The sequence below is a fragment of the Phyllobates terribilis genome, unplaced genomic scaffold (genome assembly GCF_046119375.1).
Source record: "Phyllobates terribilis strain yellow unplaced genomic scaffold, ASM4611937v1 Scaffold_2__4_contigs__length_985480577, whole genome shotgun sequence".
Classification (NCBI taxonomy): Eukaryota; Metazoa; Chordata; class Amphibia; order Anura; family Dendrobatidae; genus Phyllobates; species Phyllobates terribilis.
This window is the reverse complement of record NW_027362762.1, coordinates 154,190,977-154,216,732: the sequence shown is the minus strand read 5'-3', so window position 1 is coordinate 154,216,732 and position 25,756 is coordinate 154,190,977. Positions and strand designations below refer to the sequence as shown.

Genomic DNA, 25,756 nt, shown 5'->3' with positions numbered 1-25,756 from the left:
CGTCCCCACGAGTTGTGCGTCAATCCTCTTTATGTCAAAGTTCCTCCACTGCTTCTGCCTCCTCAACCTCCTCTCGGTCTTCCACCTGCACCCAAAGCCTGTCTGGTCATGCCACAAGCTTTCTAACTGCGCAGAAGGGATCCTGCACACCTCCTTACTATGCTGGCAGTAGGGCTCAACGTCATCAGGCGGTTTTTACTTTGAAATGTCTGGGAAATGTGAGTCACACAGCTGAGGAGTTGTGGTCAGCTCTGGAGAACCAATTTCATGAATGGTTGTCTCCACTGGACCTGAAACCAGGGAAGGCCGTGTGCGACAATGCTGCAAACCTGGGTGCGGCCCTTCGCCGGGGCAATGTCACACACGTGCCTTGTATGGCTCACGTGTTGAACCTGGTTGTCCAGCAATTTTTAGCCCACTATCCCAGACTAGATGGCCTTCTGCAGAGGGCACGGTCGCTGTGTGCTCACTTCCGCCGTTCGCATCCCGCAGCTCAGCGACTTACATCTCTACAGAAGTCGTTGGGCCTGCCACTTCACCGGCTAAAATGCGATGTGCCTACCCGGTGGAATTCAACTCTGCACATGTTGCAGCGACTGTGGCAGCACCGACAAGCCCTGGTGCAATACGTTCTGACGTATAGCCTGGGCCAACGAGATCCAGAGGTGGGGCAAATCACGCTGGAGGAGTGGTCTCAGATCAGGGACCTATGCACCCTTCTGCACAGTTTTGAAATGGCGACGAAGATGTTTAGTGCTGACGATGCCATTATCAGCATGACTATTCCGGTGATTTACATGCTGGAGCACATGTTAAACAGAATTCGGAGTCAGGTGGTGGCACAAGAGGAGGTGGAGGAAGTAGAGGAGGAGGAGTTGTATGCGGAAGGGCTAACATCTGCAAGGTCCAGACGGTCGGCAGCACCAAGGCGGCAGGCATGTGAGGGTGGGGGAGATGGTTTTACCAGGGCGCATGGTAGCAGCCAAACTAGTGAGGAAGGTGCAGGAGCCCAGGAAGAAGTGGAGGACGAACTGATGGAAGACTCATCAGATGAGGGAGACCTTGATCACATTTCTGTTGTGCGAGGTTGGGGGGAGAGGACAGAGGAAGGAAGCATGATTGTTACCTCGCCACCAACACAACAGGGACTTGGTGCTCCTGGATGCGCAACACACATGAGTGCCTTCTTGCTGCACTACCTGCAACATGACCCTCGAATTGTGAGAATTAGAAATAATCCTGACTACTGGGTTGCCACACTGTTAGATCCCCGGTACAAAAGTAAATTTGCAGAAATTATTCCTGCCATAGAAAGGGATGCACGCATGCAGGAGTATCAGCAGAGACTGTTGCAGAATCTTACATGTGCTTTTCCACAAAATACCAGTGGTGCACGTAGTGAATCTCACAGTTCCAACTTGCCAACCGTGGGACCGTCAAGTGTTCAGCACTCAAACCGTAACAGAACCACAGTATCTGCTGGTAACATCAATTTTGCGGAATCATTTCACCACTTTTTTAGCCCATCCTTTGCAAGGCCACAGGAGACAAGAAGTCTGACATAGTCAACGCCTAGAGACGATGGTACAGGAGTATCTCCAAGTAAACATTGAAGCCACGACTGTGTCACTGGACCCTTGCTCTTTTTGGGCTTCCAATCTGGATAAATGGCCGGAGCTAGCCACTTACGCCTTGGAGATCTTGTCATGCCCCGCAGCCAGCGTTCTGTCTGAACGTGTGTTCAGCGCTGCTGGTGGTGTGCTGACAGATAAGCGCACGCGGCTCTCCACTGATAATGTAGACAGACTCACGTTCATAAAGATGAACAAATCATGGATCCGAAACGACTTTTCTACCCCTGTGTCATCCTGGGGAGAGTAAAAGCTTGATGATTGGTTAACATCACCCTACCAACCGTTTTAAGCTTTCAAATTACTAATCATGTTTATCTGTATCTTGACTGGAAAATAATTTGGGCTTTGTAGCAGTGTGCAGCACTGATCCTATTAGGCCATCTATACTAAAGCTTCACCAGATTTAAAATTAATAATTTTTAGCTGCATCTAGCCCGGAAAATAATTCTGGGGCTCCGAGATGCGCAAGACGCATAAGTGCCTTCTTGCTGCACTACCTGCAGCATGACCCTCATATTGTCAGAATTCGAAGTAATCATGACTACTGGGTTGCCACACTCTTAGATCCCCCAAACTTTTCGATCAACCTTTTCATTTTAATAAAGACCAAAAAAATGGTCATTTTTGAAATTATAAGCATTAGCAGGTTATTAGAAACTGAAATCAAACCGTTTTCAACTCAAAACTTTATTCTAGGTGATGTTACATTTTCACATAGGACCCCTTGTTCGAAAGGAGCTTCTGAACTCTCTCGTCCATTGAATTTGTCAGGTTTTGGATGGTTTCTGCTTCAATTGTTTTGCATGAGGACAGAATACCCTCCCAGAGCTGTTGCTTAGATGTGAACTGCCTCCCGCCATCATAGACACTCCTTTTGATGATGCTCCAGAGGTTCTGAATGGGGTAGAGGTCAGGGGAGCATGGGGGTCACACCATAAGTTTGTCCCCTTTTATGCCCATATCAGCCAGAGATGCAGATGTTTTATGTGCAGCATGAGATGGTGCATTATCATGCAACAAAATGATCTTGCTGTGAAATACACGGTTCTTCTTGAACCATGGCAGGAAGTGCTGTTTGAGAAAATCCACATACATTATGGAGTTCATCTTTAGCGCCTTCAGGGATCCTAAAGGGGCCGACAATCTCTCTCCCCCATGATTCCAGCCCAAAACATTACTCCACCTCCTCCTTGTTGGCGCTGTAGCCGTGTTTGCGTGGGGTGTCCATCAACCAGCCATCCTCCACTCCATCCATCTGGACCATCGAGCGCTGCACGGCACTCATCCGTGAACAAAACAGTTTTGAAATCAGTCTTCATGTAATGTTTGGCCCACTGGAGCCGTTTCTGCTTGTGTGAAGTGGATAGAGGAGGTCGACAGGATGGCGTATGCACAGCTGCAAACCTCTGAAGGACCCTGCATCTTGTTGTTCGGGGGACGTTGGAGGCACCAGCAGCTTCAAAAACTTGTCTGCTGCTATGACAAGGCTTTTTTGCCGCTGCTCTTTCAACCTGACGTAATTGCCTGTAGGAAAGAGTCCTCAATTTGCCCTTATCAGCACGCACACGTGTGTACTGTGAATCAGCTACATACTTCTTGATTGCCAAGACACTTCATCCTGATCATCGCACAATGTTGATTGTAGTCATGCCTTGACCTAAACACTCCACAATTTGTTGCTTCTCAGCAGCCGACACATCCTTTTTCTTTGCCATTTTGGCAGAAAATGTAGGCTGCTTAATAATGTGAGACAGCCTTCTTAAGTAGTCTTGCCTTTCATTGGATACACCTGCCAAACTAATTGGCACAGGTGTCTGCAATTGCTTACAGTGATATAAAGAGCCCTGACACACATCACCATCAATGAGTTTAACTGACAAACAAGCAAATTCTTCCCTTATCACTCCTAAACACTTTTTGCATAATAATTTGGAACACAGTGTACATGTGCTTTTCCACAAAACACCAGTGGTTCACGTAGTGATTCTTACAGTTCTAACTTGCAACCGTGGTCTGTATGGAGTTGTTCAATAAAGGGCCCAAAATTAAGATAACATAGATGGGAGAGGTCTCTATGAATAGGAATTCCTAAGTATTTGATACCCTGTGAGGGCCAGGCAAAGGGAAAGTTGGACTGGATGGAATCCTATATGGATTTGGGGAGGGAGACATAGAGGGCCTCAGACTTCGCTGCATTGATTTTAAAATTTGACCATGTAACAAAGTGATCTATTTCAGCCATAACAGCATGGATGGATATATGTGATTGAGTGATATATACTAGGACATCATCAGCAAATAGAGAGCACTTGTACTCGGTGCCTCCCACCTCAATCCACCGAATATTGGGGTTATGGCGAATTGATGAGAGCAGGTGCTCTGTCACTAGGATGTATAAGAGAGGGGACAGAGAACATCCCTGCCTTGTCCCATTGGTGATTGTGAAAGGTGATGAAAATGTTCTGACGCGCCCCCTGGGCCTTGGGACACCTGGAGCCGGACCCTTTTTGGTGGATGCTGGTGGTTGTAGTCTCCGTGGCGGCGACCCGGTTCCGTGGCTCAGGGCGGTCAAACCAGTGGCGGAACTATTTATGTGGTTTTGATGTTTAAATGTCCGACTACGCCACCCGTGGATTGCGGTCAGAGTGAACCGCCGCTCCAGGGCAGACCGCTGAGGCTGGTGTTGTGGGTGCAGCAGAGCGTAGCATAACCCCCCACGGGAGGAGTATAGCCTCAGGGCAGTGTATGCGGAGGATGGGGGTGATGGTGCAGGGCAGCAGCAGTAACGACACGGAGTCAGTGATGCAGTCCAGGGCCTTTACTCACAGTTCTTATTATCCAGACCACGTCTGCAGGTAACGGCTGCCCACGTCGTACTGTGCTCACCAGGTGAGGGGCTCAGACAACTCCCAGATAACTTTGGAGCACTTCACAGGACCCCCTTTGTGTGTCCTTTGTCTGGCCTTTCTTACCAACCCTTCTGTCCGGCTGCCTCGGGCCTCCTCTTGGTAAACTTGGCGCCAGTTTCCCTGACCCTATGTGGTGCCTTCCTAGCGGGTGTAGCGAGGGGCTGCGCCACATAAAATGTCACAGCCTCCTGTTTCTAGCTGAGGGTCGTTTCCTGCCTCCACTAGTTTCGGGGACCGGTCTCCCCCTTTGGCCTGACCCCTCCACGCAGGTGGATTCGGGCGTGCGGTGGCGACTCGCCTGTCCGCACCCCTGGGATCCCTTCGTTCCTCGTTCCTGGAGCCTTCTCTGCTCCTCTTCCTTCCTTGTCCCTCTTGCAGGCCTGGGCCTCTGTTACTAGGCCCGCCTCCGGAGCAGAGCTCATGCAGAGCCCCTGCTCCCTGCCACTTCTGCTCAGACTTCTCTGCACTGAACTAAGATGGTGCCCACCTTTTATACTCCCTTCTCAATGCACCCAGGAACTGCTTCCTCCCTGCTCCTGCACTACAGGGTTCCCCTTCCTCAGTGTTCCCTCCCCCCACTCCAGCCAGGGACAGGGACTGTCGTGCCCATCTCAGGGGCATATTGGTCGCCCTGCCCCACGGCAATGTGGTGTAATGCATGCAGGTGTCGGGTCCTGATCCACACTACATCCTTACCGGAGAGTGAGATATCACACCTCTGGGTGAGGTGCAATACCTCTGTAGCAACCGAGCCCTCAGGGTGCTACAGTTCCATTTATCTTCAGCCTAGGTGACGTATTGCGATACAGGGCCGTGATTTTGGCTATAAAAGGGTCCCCTAGACCCCTACCCCAAGCTTTTTAAGAGAATCATATATGGCGTGCCAGGAGACTCTATGGAATGCTTTCTCAGCATCCAACGAGAGTATCTAATTACAAATTTTTAACTGCATCTAGCCCAGGAAATACTTTGTGCCTAGTAGCAGTGTCTGCTAGTCAGCGGATTATCCCGGCTGTTAAGCAAGCTACACCACCTGTAGTTTGGACACTTAATTTTTTCAAAGGAAATGCTTCGGGACCACAGGATACTCAGTGAAGAGCATCAGGAGGCACCCCAAGGCATAGGGGCTGGGACTGGCAGTAGGATGCCTTGCGGTGGACAGCCGAGCTCGATCCTTATAAAAGCTTTTTAACTGCAGCAGCTTTAGTGGACGCTACTGGAGCTGGAATTACGCGGCTGCTGGCATGAGACTTGCCCTCCAATAGATCCTTGTAAATGGATTTAAAGTGTATTCATTCAAATTAGAGAGACAATTTAAATTAAAAAGCTTAGAGCTGCCTCCACCACAGGGGGGCTCGCTCGACCCACCAGCGGAGAGGCACCAGTATTGGGAGAGGGGGGCTGGCCGTCAGGGTTCACCGCGGCTCTGGCACAAACCCAGCGACGCGGAGGTGGCACGGGCAGGAGCGGACTGAACGTGTCGGCTTCTCACTTTTTGGATTTTAGAAGGGCATGACATGCCTATATCTGTGTCTCCCCCTCCTTTTACTCCTCCACCTCTTTTCTTTTCGCATGACTATATGTACTTGTCACTTTTCCATGTGTTAGTTGTGTCTTCTGAGCAGTTTGTCAGCTTTTGGACACCTTTGAAGGTGTTTTCTATGTGTTTCTATGTGTTTTTGTTTGCCTGCCATTGGTTTTAACGGTGTTCGACGAACCGAACCTTACTCGAACACTACGGGGGTGGCTCAACACTAGTCAGCAGTTCCTGCAAGATGAAGGCATTGAAGCTATGAACTGGCCTGCAGTTCCCCAGACCTGAATCCGATTGAGCACATCTGGAACATCATGTCTCGCTCCATCCACCAACGTCACATTGCACCACAGACTGTCCAGGAGTTGGCGGATGCTTTAGTCCAGGTCTGGGAGACCATCCGCAACTTCATCAGGAGCATGCCCAGGCATTGTAGGGAGGTCATACAGGCACGTGGAGGCCACGCACAATATTGAGCCTCATTTTGACTTGTTTTAAGGACATTACATCAAAGTTGGATCAGCCGGTAGTGTGTTTTTCCACTTTAATTTTGGGGGCGACTCCAAATCCTGGCCTCCATTGGTTAATAAATTTGATTTCCATTGATGATGTTTGTGTGATTTTGTTGTCAGAACATTCAACTTTGTACAGAACAAAGTATTGAATGAGAATATTTCATTCATTCAGATCTAGGATGTGTTATTTGAGTGTTCCCTTTATTTTTTGAGCAGTGTATTTATATAGGTGATCCACTAATACACCAATATTTCACTGGAGAATGACCTTTAATGAGAACCTGACAGCTGACGCATGCGGTACCATCCGCGGGCAGCATGTATAAGACACTGGCTGTATGATTTCTGCTATAGATATTTGACTCAAGCCCTGAGGCGTTTCAGAGAAAAACAACCTATTTTAAAAGCTGCTGGGAAATTATTTGGACAGACGGGTTACCCTCGGCTTCTCCCTCTGCCCTGGAATGACAGGTCTTTTCTTGCCAGCGTGTATAGGGAGACAGCAGTCACCCCTCCAGGTCAGTGGCAGGGGCTTTTAAAGTCTGTTTTAACACTTCAACATTTGTCAAACCTACATGGCTGAACTCATACTGCCCGATCTACAGGCAGGATCTTTCAGACACTGGCTGTATGTCATGTTAACTTTTAATACAAAATTGTGTGTCTTTAGGTTTCTATTCCCACTATGTTGGACACTAATACATAAAGTGCCCGTAGACTTTTGCTGCCTATGGCAGACCTTAATGCTCTATGGGCATCCAGTTGTGTAAGGCAGGGCCATAGCTTGCATTGTACTCTTCATTATGGCTGTCTGCTCATCATGCTCCTTTTAGAGTAAGAGTATGATTAAAGCCTAAACCAGTCCTGTTCAGATGGATTGTGAATTTGGGTGTCTGTATAAGCATTTATAGCTTAAAACCCTACAGTCGAATTCTAGGTGGCTAAAGCTAGTCATAGGCCTAGTTCAGAAGCCAAACAAATATGTAATAGTTGACTCCTTCTGTCTGATCATGAGTGTGCAGATTGAATGGCTCAGAGTTATCCAACCCAAGCCAATTTCCTTTCCTAACTACAGAATACCTTCGGCCAGCATTCCCTGGATATATACTACACAGCAACACCATGTTTGTCCTTTTGTAAAACCTTCAGTCTTTCCACTATTGTGAAGGACCTGATCAATTACACTTTTAGAATGGCTCGGTCCCTTGTGATCTGTAGCTCTTTCCCAGGGTGGTGTCATAGCGAACAATTGGCACTTGATGTGCACTGTGCTTGAATGGCTAAAGAACAAGCGGACTATTAACAGCGAAAGGCTGGAAAGCAAATCCCCCTATTCTGCTGGTGCATGGCCAACAATAGTGGCACACAGCAGGCTTTCTGTCTGGAGTACTTGATGATCTATGGCGACCGTCGTATAGAAATGTGTAGATAATGGAGACTTGTGTCTGTAGTGTTTGGCAGCAAGGTCCACTCAGTCACTAGGTTATCTCTTTACTGGGCTACAGAAAAGGAATTCTCATTCTATAAGTTCGTAATAAATGCTAAACATGGGTTGATTTAGCTCTTAATTTTTTTTTTTTTTTAATAATTGACTATTTTAGATTGTTTCAGTAAAATGCAAAAAAAAAAAGTTTATTGCTCCTGGTAACAACACTTGGGCCGTCTGCTCACAGCAGAGCTGTAGACGGTGCCGATTGGCAGCACAATACAGTAGCTCTATGTTAGAGATTCTGCCCTGGAAAAGTTGAATTGGATGCCATCTTTTCTAAATGGTCTCTAGAATCAATGTCAACTAAGGAGTTTCATGTGAAATTGGATGCCTATTGATTAGAACAAGGAATCTGTGCTAAAACTGCAGCACGGTGGCTCAGTGGTTGGCACTGCAGGGCTGGGGTCCTGAGTTCAAATCCAGCCAAGGACAACATAAGCAAGGAGTTTGTATGGTTTCCCCGTGTTTGCATAGGTTTCCTCCGGTTTAGTCCCACACTCCAAACACATACTGATAGGGAATCTAGATTGTGAGCCCCAATGGGGACGGTGTCTGCGGAATTAATGGCACTAGATACAGTGCCTACAAGTAGTATTCAACCCCCTGCAGATTTAGCTGGTTGACACATGTGGAATTAACTTGGCATTGTGACATTTGTACTGTAGATCAGCCTGGAAGTGGGAAATGCACTGCAGCAAAGTTTTTTTTTTTTTTTTTTTTTTTTATTTATTTTTTTAAAACGTTAAAAGTTAATTCAGAGTGTCATTTATTATTCAACCCCTCAAACCACAAGAATTCTGTTTGGTCCCCCTAAAGTATTAAGAAGTAGTTCAGGCACCAAGAATAATGAGCTTCACATGTGTGGATTAAAGATCTCTTTTGCCAGCCTTTTCTGACTATTTAAGACCCTCCCCAAACTTGTGAACAGCACTCAGACATGGTCAACATGGGAAAGACAAAGGAGCATTCCAAGGCCATCAGAGACCAGATCGTGGAGGGTCACAAGGCTGGCAAGGGGTACAAAACCCTTTCCAAGGAGTTGGGCCTACCTGTCTCCACTGTTGGGAGCATCATCCGTAAGTGGAAGGCTTATGGAACTACTGTTAGCCTTCCACGGCCTGGACAGCCTTTGAAAGTGTCCTCCCGTGCCGAGGCCAGGCTTGTCCGAAGAGTCAAGGCTAACCCAAGGACAACAAGGAAGGAGCTCCGGGAAGATCTCATGGCAGTGGGGACATTGGTTTCAGTCAATGCCATAAGTAACGTACTCCACCGCAATGGTCTCCGTTCCAGACGAGCCTGTATGGTACCTTTACTTTCAAAGCGTCATGTCAAGGCTCGTCTACAGTTTGCTCATGATCACTTGGAGGACTCTGAGACAGACTGGTTCAAGGTTCTATGGTCTGATGAGACCAAGATCGAGATCTTTGGTGCCAACCACACACGTGACGTTTGGAGACTGGATGGCACTGCATACGACCCCAAGAATACCATCCCTACAGTCAAGCATGGTGGTGGCAGCATCATGCTGTGGGGCTGTTTCTCAGCCAAGGGGCCTGGCCATCTGGTCCGCATCCATGGGAAGATGGATAGCACGGCCTACCTGGAGATTTTGGCCAAGAACCTCCGCTCCTCCATCAAGGATCTTAAGATGGGTCGTAATTTCATCTTCCAACAAGACAACGACCCAAAGCACACAGCCAAGAAAACCAAGGCCTGGTTCAAGAGGGAAAAAGTCAAGGTGTTGGAGTGGCCTAGTCAGTCTCCTGACCTTAACCCAATTGAAAACTTGTGGAAGAAACTCAAGAATAAAGTCTACATGAGACACCCAAAGAACCTAGATAACTTGGAGAAGATCTGCATGGAGGAGTGGGCCAAGATAACTCCACAGACCTATGCCGGCCTGATCAGGTCTTATAAAAGACGATTATTAGCTGTAATTGCAAACAAGGGTTATTCCACAAAATATTAAACATAGGGGTTGTATAATAATTGACCCACACTTTTATGTTAAAAATTTAATAAAATTCAACTGAGCAACATAACTTTTTGGTTTGTAAGATTTATGCTTCTGTTCATAAAACCTACTCTCGTTTGCAGTTTGAAGGCTCTAACTTATTTGCATCTTATCAAACCAGCTAAATCTGCAGGGGGTTGAATACTACTTGTAGGCACTGTAAGTGAGTAAAATAAAATAAAATAAAAAAATCCTATCCTCCCCCCAACGTAATCTGTTGGAAACAGTTGAAGTGCCTCTATACACATTAATGTTTGGCTAACTTCAAGGGAATCTATCAGCAGGTTTTTGCTGTGTAATCGGAGGACACAATGAGGTAGGGGATAAAACACAGAATTCAGTTATCAGGCTGCGTGCTGCTGTTTACTTACAATGAAGGTTTTATCACCAGGATATTATAATTGCTGGGGCTAGCTGGCACGCTACAGTCATCCAACCATGTCCCCTCCTCTGATGAGCAGCTTATTGTCAATAGACCATGTACATATAGAGCCTGATGGGGTTGGGGTTAGCTTTTTCAGCTCTGCTTCATCTTGCATCTAAGGCCCCCTTCACATGTATGTGTGGCATTGTTTGTTTTTTTTTCTTCTTCCTCGGATACCACACATACCCATTATAACCTATGGTGATCTTGACATGTCTGTGTTTTTACATGGACCGTGTGTCCTTGTGAACCACACTGAGACATGTTTTTTTTTTTTTTTTTTTCTGGCAGCACGGATGACAAGGCCAATACAAGTTTATGGGTCTATGAAAAACCTGTACAGCGCACGGATGGCATCTATATACCGTCCATGTGCTGTATGTGTTTTAACATTGCATAGTATAGGAGAAGCTTTGTAATTTCATTCATTCTTTATCCATGCTAGAAAAACATGGATGACACACGGATCCGAAACTCTAATGACACCGGTAATGTTTTTTTTCTGGTACAGATTTTATACGGACATTAGAACTGTCACAACTGCTGCACCCAGTAAACTAAGAGATACATCATTGGATTCAGGGTCTGCCTCTAAATTGTGCTGCTTTCAGATGAGGCAGCAGAAACCTGGTGACAGATTCCCTTTAAATCTAATGTGATCGGGGGCCATAACTTGTATTGAATGGCTTAAAATTTATACACATTTTGCTTTTCTCTTTAGGATATTCTGTAACAGTTGGAGAATTTAGTGGGGATGATACTGAAGGTGAGTTTTAAATATATATTTTGCTTCCCATTGTAACCATGTAGTCATTTTGATCGTTTTCTAATGTGTAATTTTTCCCATCCAAATAGATTTTGTGGTTGCAGTTCCCAAAGGAAACAATACTTATGGATATGTAAGAAATATAATTTAATATATATATAATTTAATATATAGTTCATTAAAGTCCTAGTGCTATGTATGTTAGTCGTGTATGAGGTTTTGCTTCCCTCTTTGGAGCTTATGTACAGAACCATACATAAAAAAAATTGCAATGCAGTATTCAACTGAGCATGTTGCTATGTTATTCTCCGAGTAGTGTTTCAATGGGAGAATATTTCTGTAATAGTGTTGTATGGAGACCCAATACATTCTGACTCTAAAAAATTATAAGTTCTAGATTTGTTACTTTAACCATCATATTAAAAACAAGAAGTGACAAACTCCAAAGTGTGCGATTGCTAAACATTGCCTGTCATCTTTTCCAGTTAAATATTGCTCAATAACATTGGTTCACTTTTCAGTGGTAGTTCAGTGGTATTTTGAGACTTACGGACAACTACTTTTTTTTGTCTCTTGTTGAAGGTTACCATTCTGAATGGGACAAATCTAAAGTCCCTTTATAACTTCTCAGGAGAGCAGGTAAGTGATTATGTGAAATGCAGGAGTGCATTATTTAAAGTCATTTAAAAGGACACATTAATTTTAATTGTTGGACTTTCCAAGGCCCTTTTAAAAATTAAAAATTCAAGACTAAAACCATGACTTAAAAATAAGTAGACCACAAATATTACACTGGTGTGGTGATTACAGTACACATTTGTATATCAAAATATTAACTCCTGTTTTCTGCTCTGTAGATGGCCACATACTTTGGATATTCATTGGCTGCCACTGATGTCAATGGTGATGGGTAAGTTGGGCAGGAATAACTTAACATATCTTATTTCTAGTATTTTTAGTAATCCATTATATGCATTTGATAACATTGCCTTCCCTTATAGAGAAGTTGTCCCTTACGAACCGTTCAGTGCATTGCATGACTCCCTTGTGTTTTTGCAGACTGGATGACCTACTTATTGGAGCCCCATTATTCATGGAGAAAACACATGATGGAAGAACTCAGGAAGTGGGTCGTGTCTACTTGTATCTGCAGGGTTACAATATGTCCAATATCCCATCCCTGGTTTTGACTGGACAGCAGGAATATGGTCGTTTTGGGATTTCCATTGCTGTTCTAGGAGACTTGGACCAAGATGGCTTCAATGGTAAATGTGCCCACTATGATATCCAGTGGACCGTTTACATAAATCACTTTCCTAGGAGGTGTCTCCATGGGCATGACTGGACTATAGTGCTTAGAAATAGGTCTCGACACTTCTGCACTATTATGGTTAATTCTGGTATTTTACTATATGGTGGCACAGTTAACTAATAATCCTTCTTAAACCAGATGTCTTTTAATTACAAAGAGAAATAATCTTTGACCTGTGGCTCTTCAGGTCATTTCAAAATTTAAATCTCCCAGCATAATGAGACTAAGAGCATTTTTTTTTCTCTCCAGATATTGCTATTGGTGCTCCCTTTGATGGTAAAGATAAAAACGGAATGGTGTTCATCTTTAATGGTAACTCAAAGGGGCTAAGTCCTAAACCATCTCAAGTACTGGAAGGGCTTTGGGGCTCTTTTCTGGCTCCTTCTTTCTTTGGATTTTCCATCAGAGGAGGAAAAGATCTTGATGGCAATGGCTACCCAGGTACAGTGCGCAAAACCTTTTTTTTTTCTCAATTTTTAGTCTTCCTGTATTCAGTATAAGAAGCTAAGCTAGAATATGGATGAAAAAATATGTCCATGCCGTGATTGTGAACCTTCCCTTAGTCAAAAATGTTTAAAGTTGTCATCTACATCAATAACAGAGAGGGGAGATACGTTAATGTGAATTTCAATTTTTTGATAACCGATCCTTCTACCATGTAAAGCAATATTCTCATTTTTTTCTCTAGATCTTATAGTGGGTGCATTTGGTGCTGATAAGGCTTTGGTTTACCGGTAAGTTACCACTTATTCTTCATCTACAAAATAGAAATTAGGAAAGCTGTCAAGGGTGTCAGTTTGTTCAAATCCATAAGGAATTAACTTGCACACGTCTCTTTAATGGGCCGAGTTGCACAATGGCTGCATTCTTGCTAATTTTGTCAAGTTTGCGTTTCCCTAGTGATGTAAACTTTAGTGTAACCAGATCTATTTAGGCATGTTTTGCACAAGTTTTTTTTATGGATCTGTGAAGGAGCCATATATTATCAAGTATGAGATTGCATTCTGTCCTGTTCAATCAGGAAAGCTTTTCCCAATCTTCCAGTTTGGCAACAGATTTTTTCCATTGAATTTTTATCAGCTGCATAGAGCTGTAATATACTTACGTGACATGGGTTTAATCGGAAGACCTCATCAGAAAATAACATATTACTTAAATCTAGTTGTAGTGTTAATTATTTTTTAATTTTGGCATTGTTTAACATATCAATCTATTAAATAAAAACAATAGAAATCTTACAGTTTTCACACTGGTCAATATGGCTTTTTTTTTTTATTTTTTTTTTTTTTAACTCCCTCTCCCTGCCGTTTCAAGAAACAACACCTGTGCATAGCCACAATAGTCAAATCCCAAACCTAATATATTCTTTGCACAGGCTCATTAGATGCTTCCATACAAAGGTCATGGTTATGGGAGGAGAAGCAGGGTCATCTGTTATAACACCATATGCACCAATCCCAATAAGTGATATCCACTGTGCATAGGTGTTACCTTTTCACTGTAATGCAGGCTCCGCTAATTAGTCATGAAAATTAGTCCTGAAAGGACAGGAAATATGAAAATAAAAAAAAAAACTCCAGTGTGAAAATTGCAAGATGAACAATCTTTCTTTTTTTTTAAATGTAACACAAAAACCTGATTTAAGCAATAGAATGTTTTCTGATTGCTTCCCTTTAAATGGAACCTTTCATCAGGAAATTAGACCTCTAACCAAAGGCAAGTTTCTAAAGGCCCTTTTATTTCTTATTAAATGCATACCTTTTTTGTAGTAATTAATTTGGAAATTGTACAGTAATCTATCTCTGAAGTTTTAATCACAAGTGCAGTGGGCGGATACTGCACCTCCAGCTCCCATGACTGTCTCCTTATTTCCCTCCCAGCCATCGCCTTCAGTCTTCGACTGACAGGTCGCAATTCTCTCTTCTTCCACCCGAGATTCTGTGCAGGCATCAATTCATTGCCCGGTGTCCTCTCATCAGAGGGTATGGTGCATGTGCAGATCATTAGGCTAGCTCCAAAAGTCATCAGGAACTTAAAGGGGTTTTCCCACAAACAGTACTTTTTAATGTATAGATCTTTGAATAAAAATAAGTTCCACAATTGGATGCAATTTAAAAAAAAAATAAAATGTTCTTGTGCTGAGATCTTATAAATGTGTTCTTGCTGTGTCTGATCAAATGACATCTGAGCAGGAGAGGCCACAAAAGAGTATACAGACATTACAGCAGGGGATCACAGACTATTCTTTTTGTGGGGCAAAACATTTCACTACCTGTTTTTAAGCAATATTTTACCTCCAAGAAAGAATCCGCTGCAAGCCCATGCTGAAATGTCTGTATAAACTTTTGCTTCCTCCCCTGCCCAGGAGATGTGGTATGACCAGATCATGTTCCTGCAAGGTCAGACACAGCCATTACACAGTACACAGCAGGGGCACATTTATAGAATTATCTCAGCACAGGAACATTTTTTTTCTTGAACACATCCAATTGTGGAACTTATTCAAAGATCTATTGATTAAAATGTTAATTTAAATTATCTTTATTCATGGGAAGAACCCTTTAATGCATGTGTGCCACCCTCTGAGATGACCCCCAAGCAATGATTTGTTGCCTCTGATGACTCTCTGATAGGGCACAAGAGAAGAGTGACTTGTAAAGGACTGGAGAGCGACAGTGGGTGGGGAAATAAGGAGACGGGCATGAGAACTGGAAGTGCACTGTCCACCCATTGCAGTTGTGATTAAAACCTCTGAGATGGATTGCTCTTCTATTTCCAAACTAAATACTCCAAGAAAAGTATACATTAAAGGGCCGTTACAAACATGCCTTCAATTGGGGGGTCTAATTTCTTGATGACTGTGCTACCATACATCCCCCGGTTGCTGCTGAAAGGGAACTTATTCAGCAGATATTCCTGGAGCCTTCGAACCCCCCCCCCCCCCCCAACCGCTCCAAAAAAAAATGCTGAATGCTGTTGTTGCACCTTAATGGCACTTCACAACCTTTCAATCCCGGTATCCTCTTCTCCAGCTATTAGTTCTCCGCTTTCCAATTTTAAATGAGTACTGTATTTTTCAGACTGTAAGACGCACCAGACCATAAGACGCACCTAGGTTTTAGAGGAGGAAAATAATAAAAAAAAAATAAAAATGTAAGCAAAAAAATGTGGTGATGATGCACTTTTAAGTGGGAGGGGGTCTTCTGCTGACACTGGTATAAGGGTAATATCCCCCAATTCTGACAATATCCCCTATCCTGGTATATATGCCCCCCCCCCCTTCCTTTTATACGTGGTCCCCATCCTGGTATGCCTGGCATTCCTCTATCCTGGTATGCATGGCACCCTTCTTATCCCTGTCCTGGTATGCATGGCACCCTTCTTATCCCTGTCCTGGTATGCATGGCACACTCCTTATCCCTGTCCTGGTATGCATGGCACACTCCTTATCCCTGTCCTGGTATGCATGGCACACTCCTTATCCTTATCCTGGTATGCATGGCACACTCCTTATCCTTATCCTGGTATGCATGGTCCCCCAAATCCCCATCACGCTGCACATAAAAGAAAAAAAAAAATAAATAAACACTCCTACTCGCCTTTCTTCTCTCTCTCCTCCAGCGCTGCATCCTGTCTGCCCATACTGATCTCTCCATGTGAGCCGCGCATGACGTCACTGCCATACGCGGCTCACAAGGAGAGATCAGCTGCCGGAAGTCACTGCTCCCCAAGCCGGGACTGTGTGCGCAGGGAGCAGTCGCTTCACTCTCCTTCATAGCCGGCACACAGTGTAGCCGCGCTGCGACTCCTGCCGCCGGGCTATCGCGTGTGCCCGCTTATTAAAGGGCATGAATATTCACCCCCCTCCAAAATTTTGGAGGAAAAAGGTGCGTGTTATAGTCCGAAAAATAGGGTAACTCCTTTTTAAAACAATTGGTATAGGCTTGTGAGTTCTACGGACAGATTGTGATGGCAAAACTTGTGCAAATAAATTTACAGTATTCGTCCTTTTGTTTTTAGGGGGCGTCCTATCGTCCATGCTAGTGCATCTTTGTCCATTTCCTCAGCGATGATTAACCCTGAAGAGAAGACCTGTATGATGGAGGACACGGACATCCCAGTGTCTTGGTGAGTCTACAATTTTTTTTTACATTTTTTTTTGTGAATTCTAAAATATTAGGAGTGTAATATCTGAGGCCAGACTTGACAGTCTATTGGCAGATTTTCTGTTCGGAGAACATGGAGTTAGCTGCTGTTGTGTATCTTTCTGTTATCGCTGCCCATTTCCAGGGATTCCCTTGTAGTCTCCTAGATTATTACATTTTAGATTTCCAAGAATCTTTTGTTCCCTGATTTACATAGGTTGTGTATCTGATTGGAAAGCGGCTTTTTAGTTCTCAACTTTTCTATCCGTGATTTATTAGTGTGTGCTAGAGGACCAAATGCTTCGGAGTATTATGTGATTGCACTTTATTTTGTGTGAGAATCGGGCAGATTCTTGGTAGTCCTCCATTCTTGAGCTGCTTTAAAAAAAAAAAAAAAAGTAATCTGTGTTTCTGATTAGGCCATAACCTTTCTTAGACCGCTGACCATGTGTAGGAGTTCATGGTTAACTTTGAGTTGGTGTCTGTCTTCACAGAATTGGTTCTGCTTTCCATCTGATAGGTCGCAGGGTCACCGTTATCTATCTACAAGCCGCTCTTGATTAGGTCATTTGCTTATATTCTTGAAATTTGTATTTTTAGAACACAGTGGTTTTGGTTGTTGCTAGGTAATCGAGGGTGGGGGGAAGCTTGGCAGCGTGCCTTAGGGCTCAATGAATGCACAATTGTGGAGGGGTCTAGAAAACATCTGCTTAACCTCCATACAGCTGATGACTTTTAGTTTATGTCTATTAAGGTCTTCAATAGATCTAGATTTCATTAGGTGGCTTTAATTCTGTTGTCTCAGTACTCAATAAATCTTCACTCATTGAATAAATGACATACACGCTACCTGCAAAATTTCTGACATTCTCCGTAGTTTGAGTCCTATGCCCGAAGTTTATTTGCACACAGATCAGATACATGCCAGGTTTCTGCTGTGTTTCATGGTACCAGCATTGTGTGGATTTTACCCTTTACAATGGAAAAGGTGAAATGGATGACACCTCCATAAAGGAGAAGTCCTGTGTGCACATACCCAATGCACCTAAGCTGCCGCATCAAAAAGTGTCTCCTACACCATGCACGGAGCGCTGCTGTTCTAGCTCTGTACCACGGGTGAATCCTATAGCCTTGTGACAACCAAAAAGATGGGCCATCAATATCCTAGTTTTAGTTGAGACCTACTCACACAAACGTGCTTCAGATATTGAATACTCATGTCGATTTCTGTTGTGGACATCACTGTGGATTTTACCTTTTGCAATGTGAAGATGGCAATGTTTAGAGACATTGCTGCATTTTTGAAACCATATCTGCTTCAGATTTTGTAATATATTTTTCCACCTTGGGAGCTGAAAGGTACTGTCAGGCTTGATTCACATGTCAGTTTTTCTCTTATGAGTGCCATCGCGGAGAGCTGTCTGATATTGATCCAAGTGTTGGATCAAAATCTGTAGCGCAAGTCTATGGGTCACTGAAAAAAATCTGACTGTTCTCCTATTGATCATAGAAATACCAGAAAAATATCCAACAGCTGTTGGAGAAACAGGGTAAATAAACTAACAAACCAAAGAGCAAAAAATACCCATTAAAAAGTAACTTTTAATTTTACATTTAAAAAATATGTACCAAATAGTACAGTTAGGACAAACTACACATATTGAGATGAGATGAGATACTTAATAATAAGGGAGTGGTGGGGATAGTCGTATCACAATGAAAATAAATAATAAACCCTGTATGACCCTGGTAGAGGAGCTCTCCCTACCTAGCAGCGGAGTGTTTTCACCCCAAGAGTAAAATGGTGCCCCCGCTCCACGACGGCTGTCCCTCACCTGACCCTAAATATCCCTACTCAAACACACACAAGAATGACCAGTAACTGCCTAATTGCTGAACTAGATATGTATCAAGCACCCAATAATTATGTCAATAGGGATAGTAAACAGACACATTAAAAATAAAATGAAAAGGATCGCCTAAAAAATGAGGGCAATTGACGCGCCCCTGGGCCTGCTGTGTCGCGCAGCGTCTCGCGCACGGGGGCTTACCCGGAACCGGATCAGATGAGGGTTGTAGTCTCCGAGTGGCGGGGACCCGGTCCGTGCCCAGGGAGTCAACTCAGTGTGTGGCAGTCTTGATAGATGTTATTGGAGTGTCGACTACGCCACCCGTTGATTTGCAGCTATGGAGCTGTCGCTGCAGGGCAGACCGCTGAGGCCGGTGTAGAATTGTGCAGCGTGATAGTATAACCCCCAACGGGAGGGGTATGGCCTCAGGGCAGCCGACGTGGAAGATGAGGGTAGCAGGAACCACTCAGACGGTGCGGTGTAATTCAGGGTCTTTACTGGTAACAACGATAGACCCTCCCGGAGTACTTGCTAGCGAACGGGGCCTGGTCAGTCCTTGAGCAGATGGGATCTCCCCTGGCCAGGCGGAGTTGTAGGCCTCCCAAACTGACTGTACTCTTCTGGCTACCTTGCTAGAAGCGGATATAAGTAGCCCACGTCCCTGAGTGTACCGTGTGGTGCTCACCCGTATGGCCGGTGACTCAGGGCCTTCTAATGGCTTCCGCTCCACGATGGCGGCGCTGGTCCCACGCGTGTGACCGTGCCTTCGGGTTTCTGGGCCAGAGGACCTGCAATCCCCTGCCGGTCGGTTTCTGCTGCTGGGTAAGGATTAGTCCCCACAGCCTCGGACGCCGGGTCCGGTAAGAAAGCTTCTCAGTCAGGGCGAGCTCTGCAGCTGCCAGCCCCTGACTTGTAGTAGTATTGCTCCCACTGAGCTTCTGCTGTTTCTTCCTGTGACTGTTTCTTGTCTCTACTCTCCTTGACTGACTAACCCTGCTTCAGCCCCGGGTTTATATAGGGGAAGGTCTTCCCCTCCCAAGACTGGGCAGGAGGTGTGGCATGCACAGGATCCCTGGCCAAGAGACCTCCCACCTGCTCTCAGACATAACATTGCTTGTTACTGTGGAAACCAGACCCCTGGGGTGCCACACAATCCTAAAGAGACAATAGCCAATTGCGACATATACTGGTCAAAAAGTATATGATTTCAAAAATATATAGCAATGGACATTAGTCTTATTCAAGTCTTTCTGAGGTTCCAACTGGTATTGAGGCAAATATCCCCTTCAGACCCAAAGAATATGTGGCTGTGTGAACCAGGTCCAAGAAGTACTCCCAGCAAAACACCTTCACTTCAAAAATACATCAGATGCCCTTAATAGCGGTCCCTTAGGCAGATATAGAATCACCAGCAGGTAACATGTCTCTTAGATAGAATCCCAAAATCATCAGAGGATCAAAAAAAAAGTCCCGAATAGTCTCAAAAAAATTCAAAAATTATATAGCAATGGACTTCTCTTATTCAGATCCTTCTGAGGTTCCGGCTGGTGTTCAGGCAGATATCCCCTTCAGACCCAACGAGTGTGTGGCTGTATGAACCTGGTCCAGGAGGTAGTCCCAGCAGAACATATAAGCAGATTGCTTCAGAAGCACACCAGGTACCCTTAGTAGTGGTCCCTCAGACAAATATGGAGTCATCAGCAGGTAACATATATCTTACATACTGTCCCAAAATCGTCAACGGATCAAAAAGTCCCTTCAGAATAGTCTCATAGTCCCTACGCGTTTCACCCCCCCTCCTCAATATGGGGCTCATCAGGGGACAGGTTTATATTAGAGGAGAACGGTGCACTAATAATAAGTGCTACCAAGCTAAAGTTCAGTCACCAGACTTTTTGATCCGTTGACTATTTTGGTACTGTATGTAAGATATGTTACCTGCTGATGACTCCATATTTGTCTGAGGGACCACTACTAAGGGTACCTGGTGTGCTTCTGAAGCAATCTGCTTATATGTTCTGCTGGGACTACCTCCTGGACCAGGTTCATACAGCCACACACTCGTTGGGTCTGAAGGGGATATCTGCCTGAACACCAGCCGGAACCTCAGAAGGATCTGAATAAGAGAAGTCCATTGCTATATAATTTTTGAATTTTTTTTGAGACTATTCGGGACTTTTTTTTTGACCCTCTGATTTTGGGATTCTATCTAAGAGACATGTTACCTGCTGGTGATTCTATATCTGCCTAAGGGACCGCTATTAAGGGCATCTGATGTATTTTTGAATTGAACGTGTTTTGCTGGGAGTACTTCTTGGACCTGGTTCACACAGCCACATATTCTTTGGGTCTGAAGGGGATATTTGCCTCAATACCAGTTGGAACCTCAGAAAGACTTGAATAAGACTAATGTCCATTGCTATATATTTTTGAAATCATATAATTTTTGACCAGTATATGTTGCAATTGGCTATTGTCTCTTTAGGTTTGCCCTCATTTTTTAGGCGATCCTTTTCATTTTATTTTAATGTGTCTGTTTACTATCCCTATTGACATAATTATTGGGTGCTTGATACATATCTAGTTCAGCAATTAGGCAGTTACTGGTCATTCTTGTGTGTGTGTTTGAGTAGGGATATTTAGGGTCAGGTGAGGGACAGCTGTCATGGAGCGGGGGCACCATTTTACTCTTAGGGTGAGAACACTCCGCTGCTAGATGGGGAGAGCTCCTCTACCAGGGTCATACAGGGTTTATTATTTATTTTCATTGTGATACGACTATCCCCACCACTCCCTTATTATTAAGTATCTCATCTCATCTCAATATGTGTAGTTTGTCCGAACTGTACTATTTGGTACATATTTTTTAAATGTAAAATTAAAAGTTACTTTTTAATGGGTATTTTTTGCTCTTTGGTTTGTTTCTCCTATTGATCAGTCAGGGAAGAAGGTGGAGAAACTTTTAGTGTTTTTTTTGATGCATGAGGAAAAAAAAACAAAAACAGTCTGAATGAGGTCTAAGGGTGATGCCACACGCTTCTTGCTACACCCACAGTGATGTCGAATCGGCTCAGTATTTTGAGTCCAAATTCTGTGACCATTGATCGTCATAATGGATGAAGTTTCAGGCTCATACAGCCAGACACAGCATCTAGTATTACCCTACAGATGAACGCACATGAAGTTTTACAGGATTGCAAACTTGGCAGTTGGCAAAAGCCACTGAAAGGTAGTATGACCCCATTAGTAAGCTCAAACTACCCAGTATTTATATGTCGAGGTGTTTGAAAATTTTATTACAATGGGTGAAAAATTGGCTGAGAATTGCAAATGAGAGGGTGGTCTCAATTTTGCTTTTTGCCCAGGACTCTGAATATAAGTACTTTGCAGCAAAAATGGGATCGTCCAGGCATACTTCCCGTGTCCAGTGGAGGCAGAATTGCACGTCGGGTGGTCAGGTTCCAGGAACCTCTGTCCAACACCCAATGAATGATTCTTATGTCCTGTTTTAATAAGGTACTCATGCAGAAGACTTGCTTGGCATTATACAGATATCTTGACAACCTGACTGAGATGTCTCCATGCACAAAGGCCAAGCGAGTATGCCTGGAAAACCCCTTTAAAAACTGAATCCTGGCTTTACAAGAACTTTTACTAGAAGAGCTGCCAATTGTATAAAGCTCAACATATCTGCATGAGGTTCTCTGCATAATCCATACACAAATGTGTTCTTATGAAGCCTAAACGGATTGACCCAGGACCCATTTTACTCATTTGGGTTTAGACCATACGCATCTTATAGAAACAAATGGAAGTGTGTTGAGTTTAACTGCCTGCACAGAAATGCTCCCGTCAAATTTTACTACTTGATGTGCTCATGTTCACTTCTAACATCTGGATTGCTTCATTTGTCTATTCCTTGCAGTGTAAACCTCAGTTTCTGTCTGAACGCTTCAGGAAAGCATGTACCTAATACAATCGGTGAGTATGAACAGTTGACTGGACTCGGTCTAGCGTAATTCTGTCCTGAGCAATGCTTGATTTCATGGGCTGTGATATGTTCCAGGGATTAATGTCGAGTTGCAGCTGGACTCCATGAAGCAGAGAGGAGCCGTGAAGAGAATGCTGTTCTTAAAATCCGGCCTGCCCCACCTGACCCAAAGTGTTCTCTTACACAATGGAGGCCAGGAACAGTGTAGTGAAATGAAAATTTACCTTAAGGTATGTATATCTTTCTACTACTTTATCACTTATTCTGTGGTTGTATAAGAAGCTCTCATGATTGACTTTGTAACAGGGAGATGAGAGTAATTAAATTTTGACAGTTTCTAGCTGTATTATTGGGGCACTCTATGGCAGTATTTTTTTTGCGTATTATATCACTCTGTTATGCTTTAGTGGCGTTTAGATACTGCAGTTCCGATTCATCATTTCTGGGGTGGGGGTGGGGTTTTAGTCCCTTTTCTGTTTTGTGGTATTAGTTGTGGATTCTATGAATTCTACAAAATGGCGAACGTTCACTAAATTTGGCGCAAAGTCAAAAAGTATCCATTTTTTTTCCCCAAAACTTTTTGGCACCAATTGTCTGTTTAACAAAAATTGTACCAAAATATTGGTGTACCCTAAAATGCAACAGACGGGTGGGGGACTGTAGTGGCTTTGTGCCCAGTTTTGCAGCTTTTTAAAAATTTGCAACTGATGAATCAGGTGAAAACATCTGGAATTGCTAAACTCTTCCCACCAAAGACGAGAAAAAAAAACAAACAGGTAATCACATGAATTGGGTACCCAATAAAAAGGTACAAAACTAGATAAATGGCGTGAAGGCAGGGCACAGGTGGTCATAATGTTAATTGCCCACTTTATGATAGTTATGATTGTCCTGCTCTTTCACATTAGAAAGAACCATTTTGAAACTTTAAAACTGTAAATTACATAACTTTTATGCGCAGCAGAAGGTTATTCCTTTTTAAAAACTCGGTGGTATGCATTTTATTCAAGTCATTGATATAGAGGATTGCGTCAAAAATGAGACTAGTCCAAAAAAGGTTGCTTTTTGATGTAGGCCAACAGAAGATTCAATTTGGACTGGATTGTCATTTCAAAACTTGACAAATATACAGAAAACAGGAATGATTCAGGCACTGGACGAGCATTCTAGTCCCTTGTTTTTAACGCTTAAAAAAGGGCAAGCCATTTTTATTAATCTTTTTAAAATTTGTCTCTATGGAGAACAATTATTGAAAGGACACAGTGCCTGTGTCGTCTGTCTGTAACTTGGGAACGCTCAATAGAGAAGTCATACATGCGTCATTTTTGTAAAAGTGAAAAAGTGAGATAAATATGCATGATATGCCGCAGCAGTGCACCAAGTGCTTTGACTATACAATTGCTATGTATTGCTAAATTTTCAATTTGGATAGGGGAAGGAGGAGGGGTCACCATACTGAGAGACCTCCAAAAGTCCAGTCTAACTGGTTAATAAGATTAGAGTATAATGTTGATTGCAAAAAAATGTTTAGCGATGGCATAAAACCAAAAGTTTCTAATTTTATATGCATCTCCCTTCTGGGACTTTGTCTCCAAAATTCCCAAATTGTGCTGCTAAGCTTTCTTCGTATTTTTCTAAAGATATGTGTCGATTATTTTCTTTAGGATAACCATGGTGCTTAACTGGCGCAGAAATTTCCTGAACCTAAAACATGTAGTATTTTTTTATTGGTCTTAAATGATGTATGTGAGGAATGTAAAAGAAAAGCAAACCCAAAATCCATAAATATGGCTGCAGACCAAGCGGTAACTGCTTTGAACTAGCGAATATTCTGATCCGTCAGCATGTGGACAGCTGTTAAGTTCTACATGTTTGTTATGGTAAAAGCCCAAGGTAGATGGAGCCAAAGTCTGTGGAAGGTTGAAATTTAGGGGCTTTACTACTATTTTCGATTCTATTTTTATATATATATATATATATATATATATATATATATATATATATATATATATATATATATATATATATATATATATATATATATATATATATATATATATATATATATATATATATATATATATATATATTTATTTATTTTTTTATTTTCAGAACGAGTCTGAATTTCGGGACAAGCTTTCTCCAATTTTCATCTCTCTGAACTTCTCCTTGGATGCGCAGGCTCCAACTGATGCCCATGGACTGTTGCCAATTTTCAATTACCGGACTAAGAACCACATAGAACAGAAGGTTAGCTGGTGAAGCAATCATTCTTGTTGCTGGATACTTACCTGCTCATGTTATGTAATTTTTCCTAAAACATATTAGGCTCTTTTATCTCGCGTATTAACCTATTCCTTGCCAAGGTATGCCAGTGCAAAACCTTTACAGCATAATTTACCTACAAATGCAACAGAGGCCAAAATGACATTCTTTTTGTTTGGTTGGCTTATGGATAATATTATAGTGTACATCTAGAGTTTTCCCGTTACATATGTTGAACAATAATTATATATAAACGTAGCCTTAAAGTGGGGGCACTACATTATACCGTCCAACTCTCCAAGAAATAAAATAAGGTTGATTTATGTGCCAACATTTTAGGCAACATTTTAGTTTTATCCTCCCCAGGCCACATATATAAAATGTTAGGAAGTGATGAATTCTGTAAAAACAAAACCCAAACAATCATGGCAAAATTTAATTTTTCAGAGATTGAGAGCGGCATTTAACATTTTAACAGTCGTGGGTGGATCGCAATTCCTCCCATAGCTGTTAAAGGCACATGACAGCTGATCAGATCAAATCAGCTATCATGTGCTGGAATGATGCGGGCTCCCATCAAATGCTGGGACCCAACCTATGCTCGTGTAGGGGTAAGGAAAATTGAATTAATTTATGTGCATATTTAATGTACAGAGCACAGACAACCTGTGCACAGCCAGCAGAGCAGGACACATCGCTGTGCTGCACAGATGGTATTATGTTGTGGCCAATCATTTTAAATACACCTTCCCACCTGTTTTGTTTTGCCTCTACTTCCACACCCTTTTCTTTGACAGCTCTGGCTTTATAGGGCCAGAGAAGGGCAGAGATGGATGAAAACCAAGCAGGTGTGAAGGTGTATATAAATGATTGGCCCCGCCATGGAGCACAGAGCGCCTGGACTTGGT

General features: G+C 43.2%; 1 protein-coding gene across 1 annotated transcript in view; it reads left to right on the top strand.

Moving 5' to 3' along the window:
- Positions 1-25,756, top strand: part of ITGA5 (integrin subunit alpha 5) — a 122,685-nt gene that overhangs the window by 70,391 nt on the left and 26,538 nt on the right. The window contains exons 8-18 of the mRNA XM_073663161.1: positions 11,241-11,285; positions 11,375-11,418; positions 11,868-11,924; positions 12,143-12,195; positions 12,345-12,550; positions 12,847-13,038; positions 13,286-13,331; positions 16,618-16,725; positions 22,518-22,573; positions 22,659-22,813; positions 24,696-24,833. Of these exons, the coding sequence (XP_073519262.1) occupies positions 11,241-11,285; positions 11,375-11,418; positions 11,868-11,924; positions 12,143-12,195; positions 12,345-12,550; positions 12,847-13,038; positions 13,286-13,331; positions 16,618-16,725; positions 22,518-22,573; positions 22,659-22,813; positions 24,696-24,833 (1,100 nt within the window). The remainder of the gene's footprint in view (positions 1-11,240; positions 11,286-11,374; positions 11,419-11,867; positions 11,925-12,142; positions 12,196-12,344; positions 12,551-12,846; positions 13,039-13,285; positions 13,332-16,617; positions 16,726-22,517; positions 22,574-22,658; positions 22,814-24,695; positions 24,834-25,756) is intronic.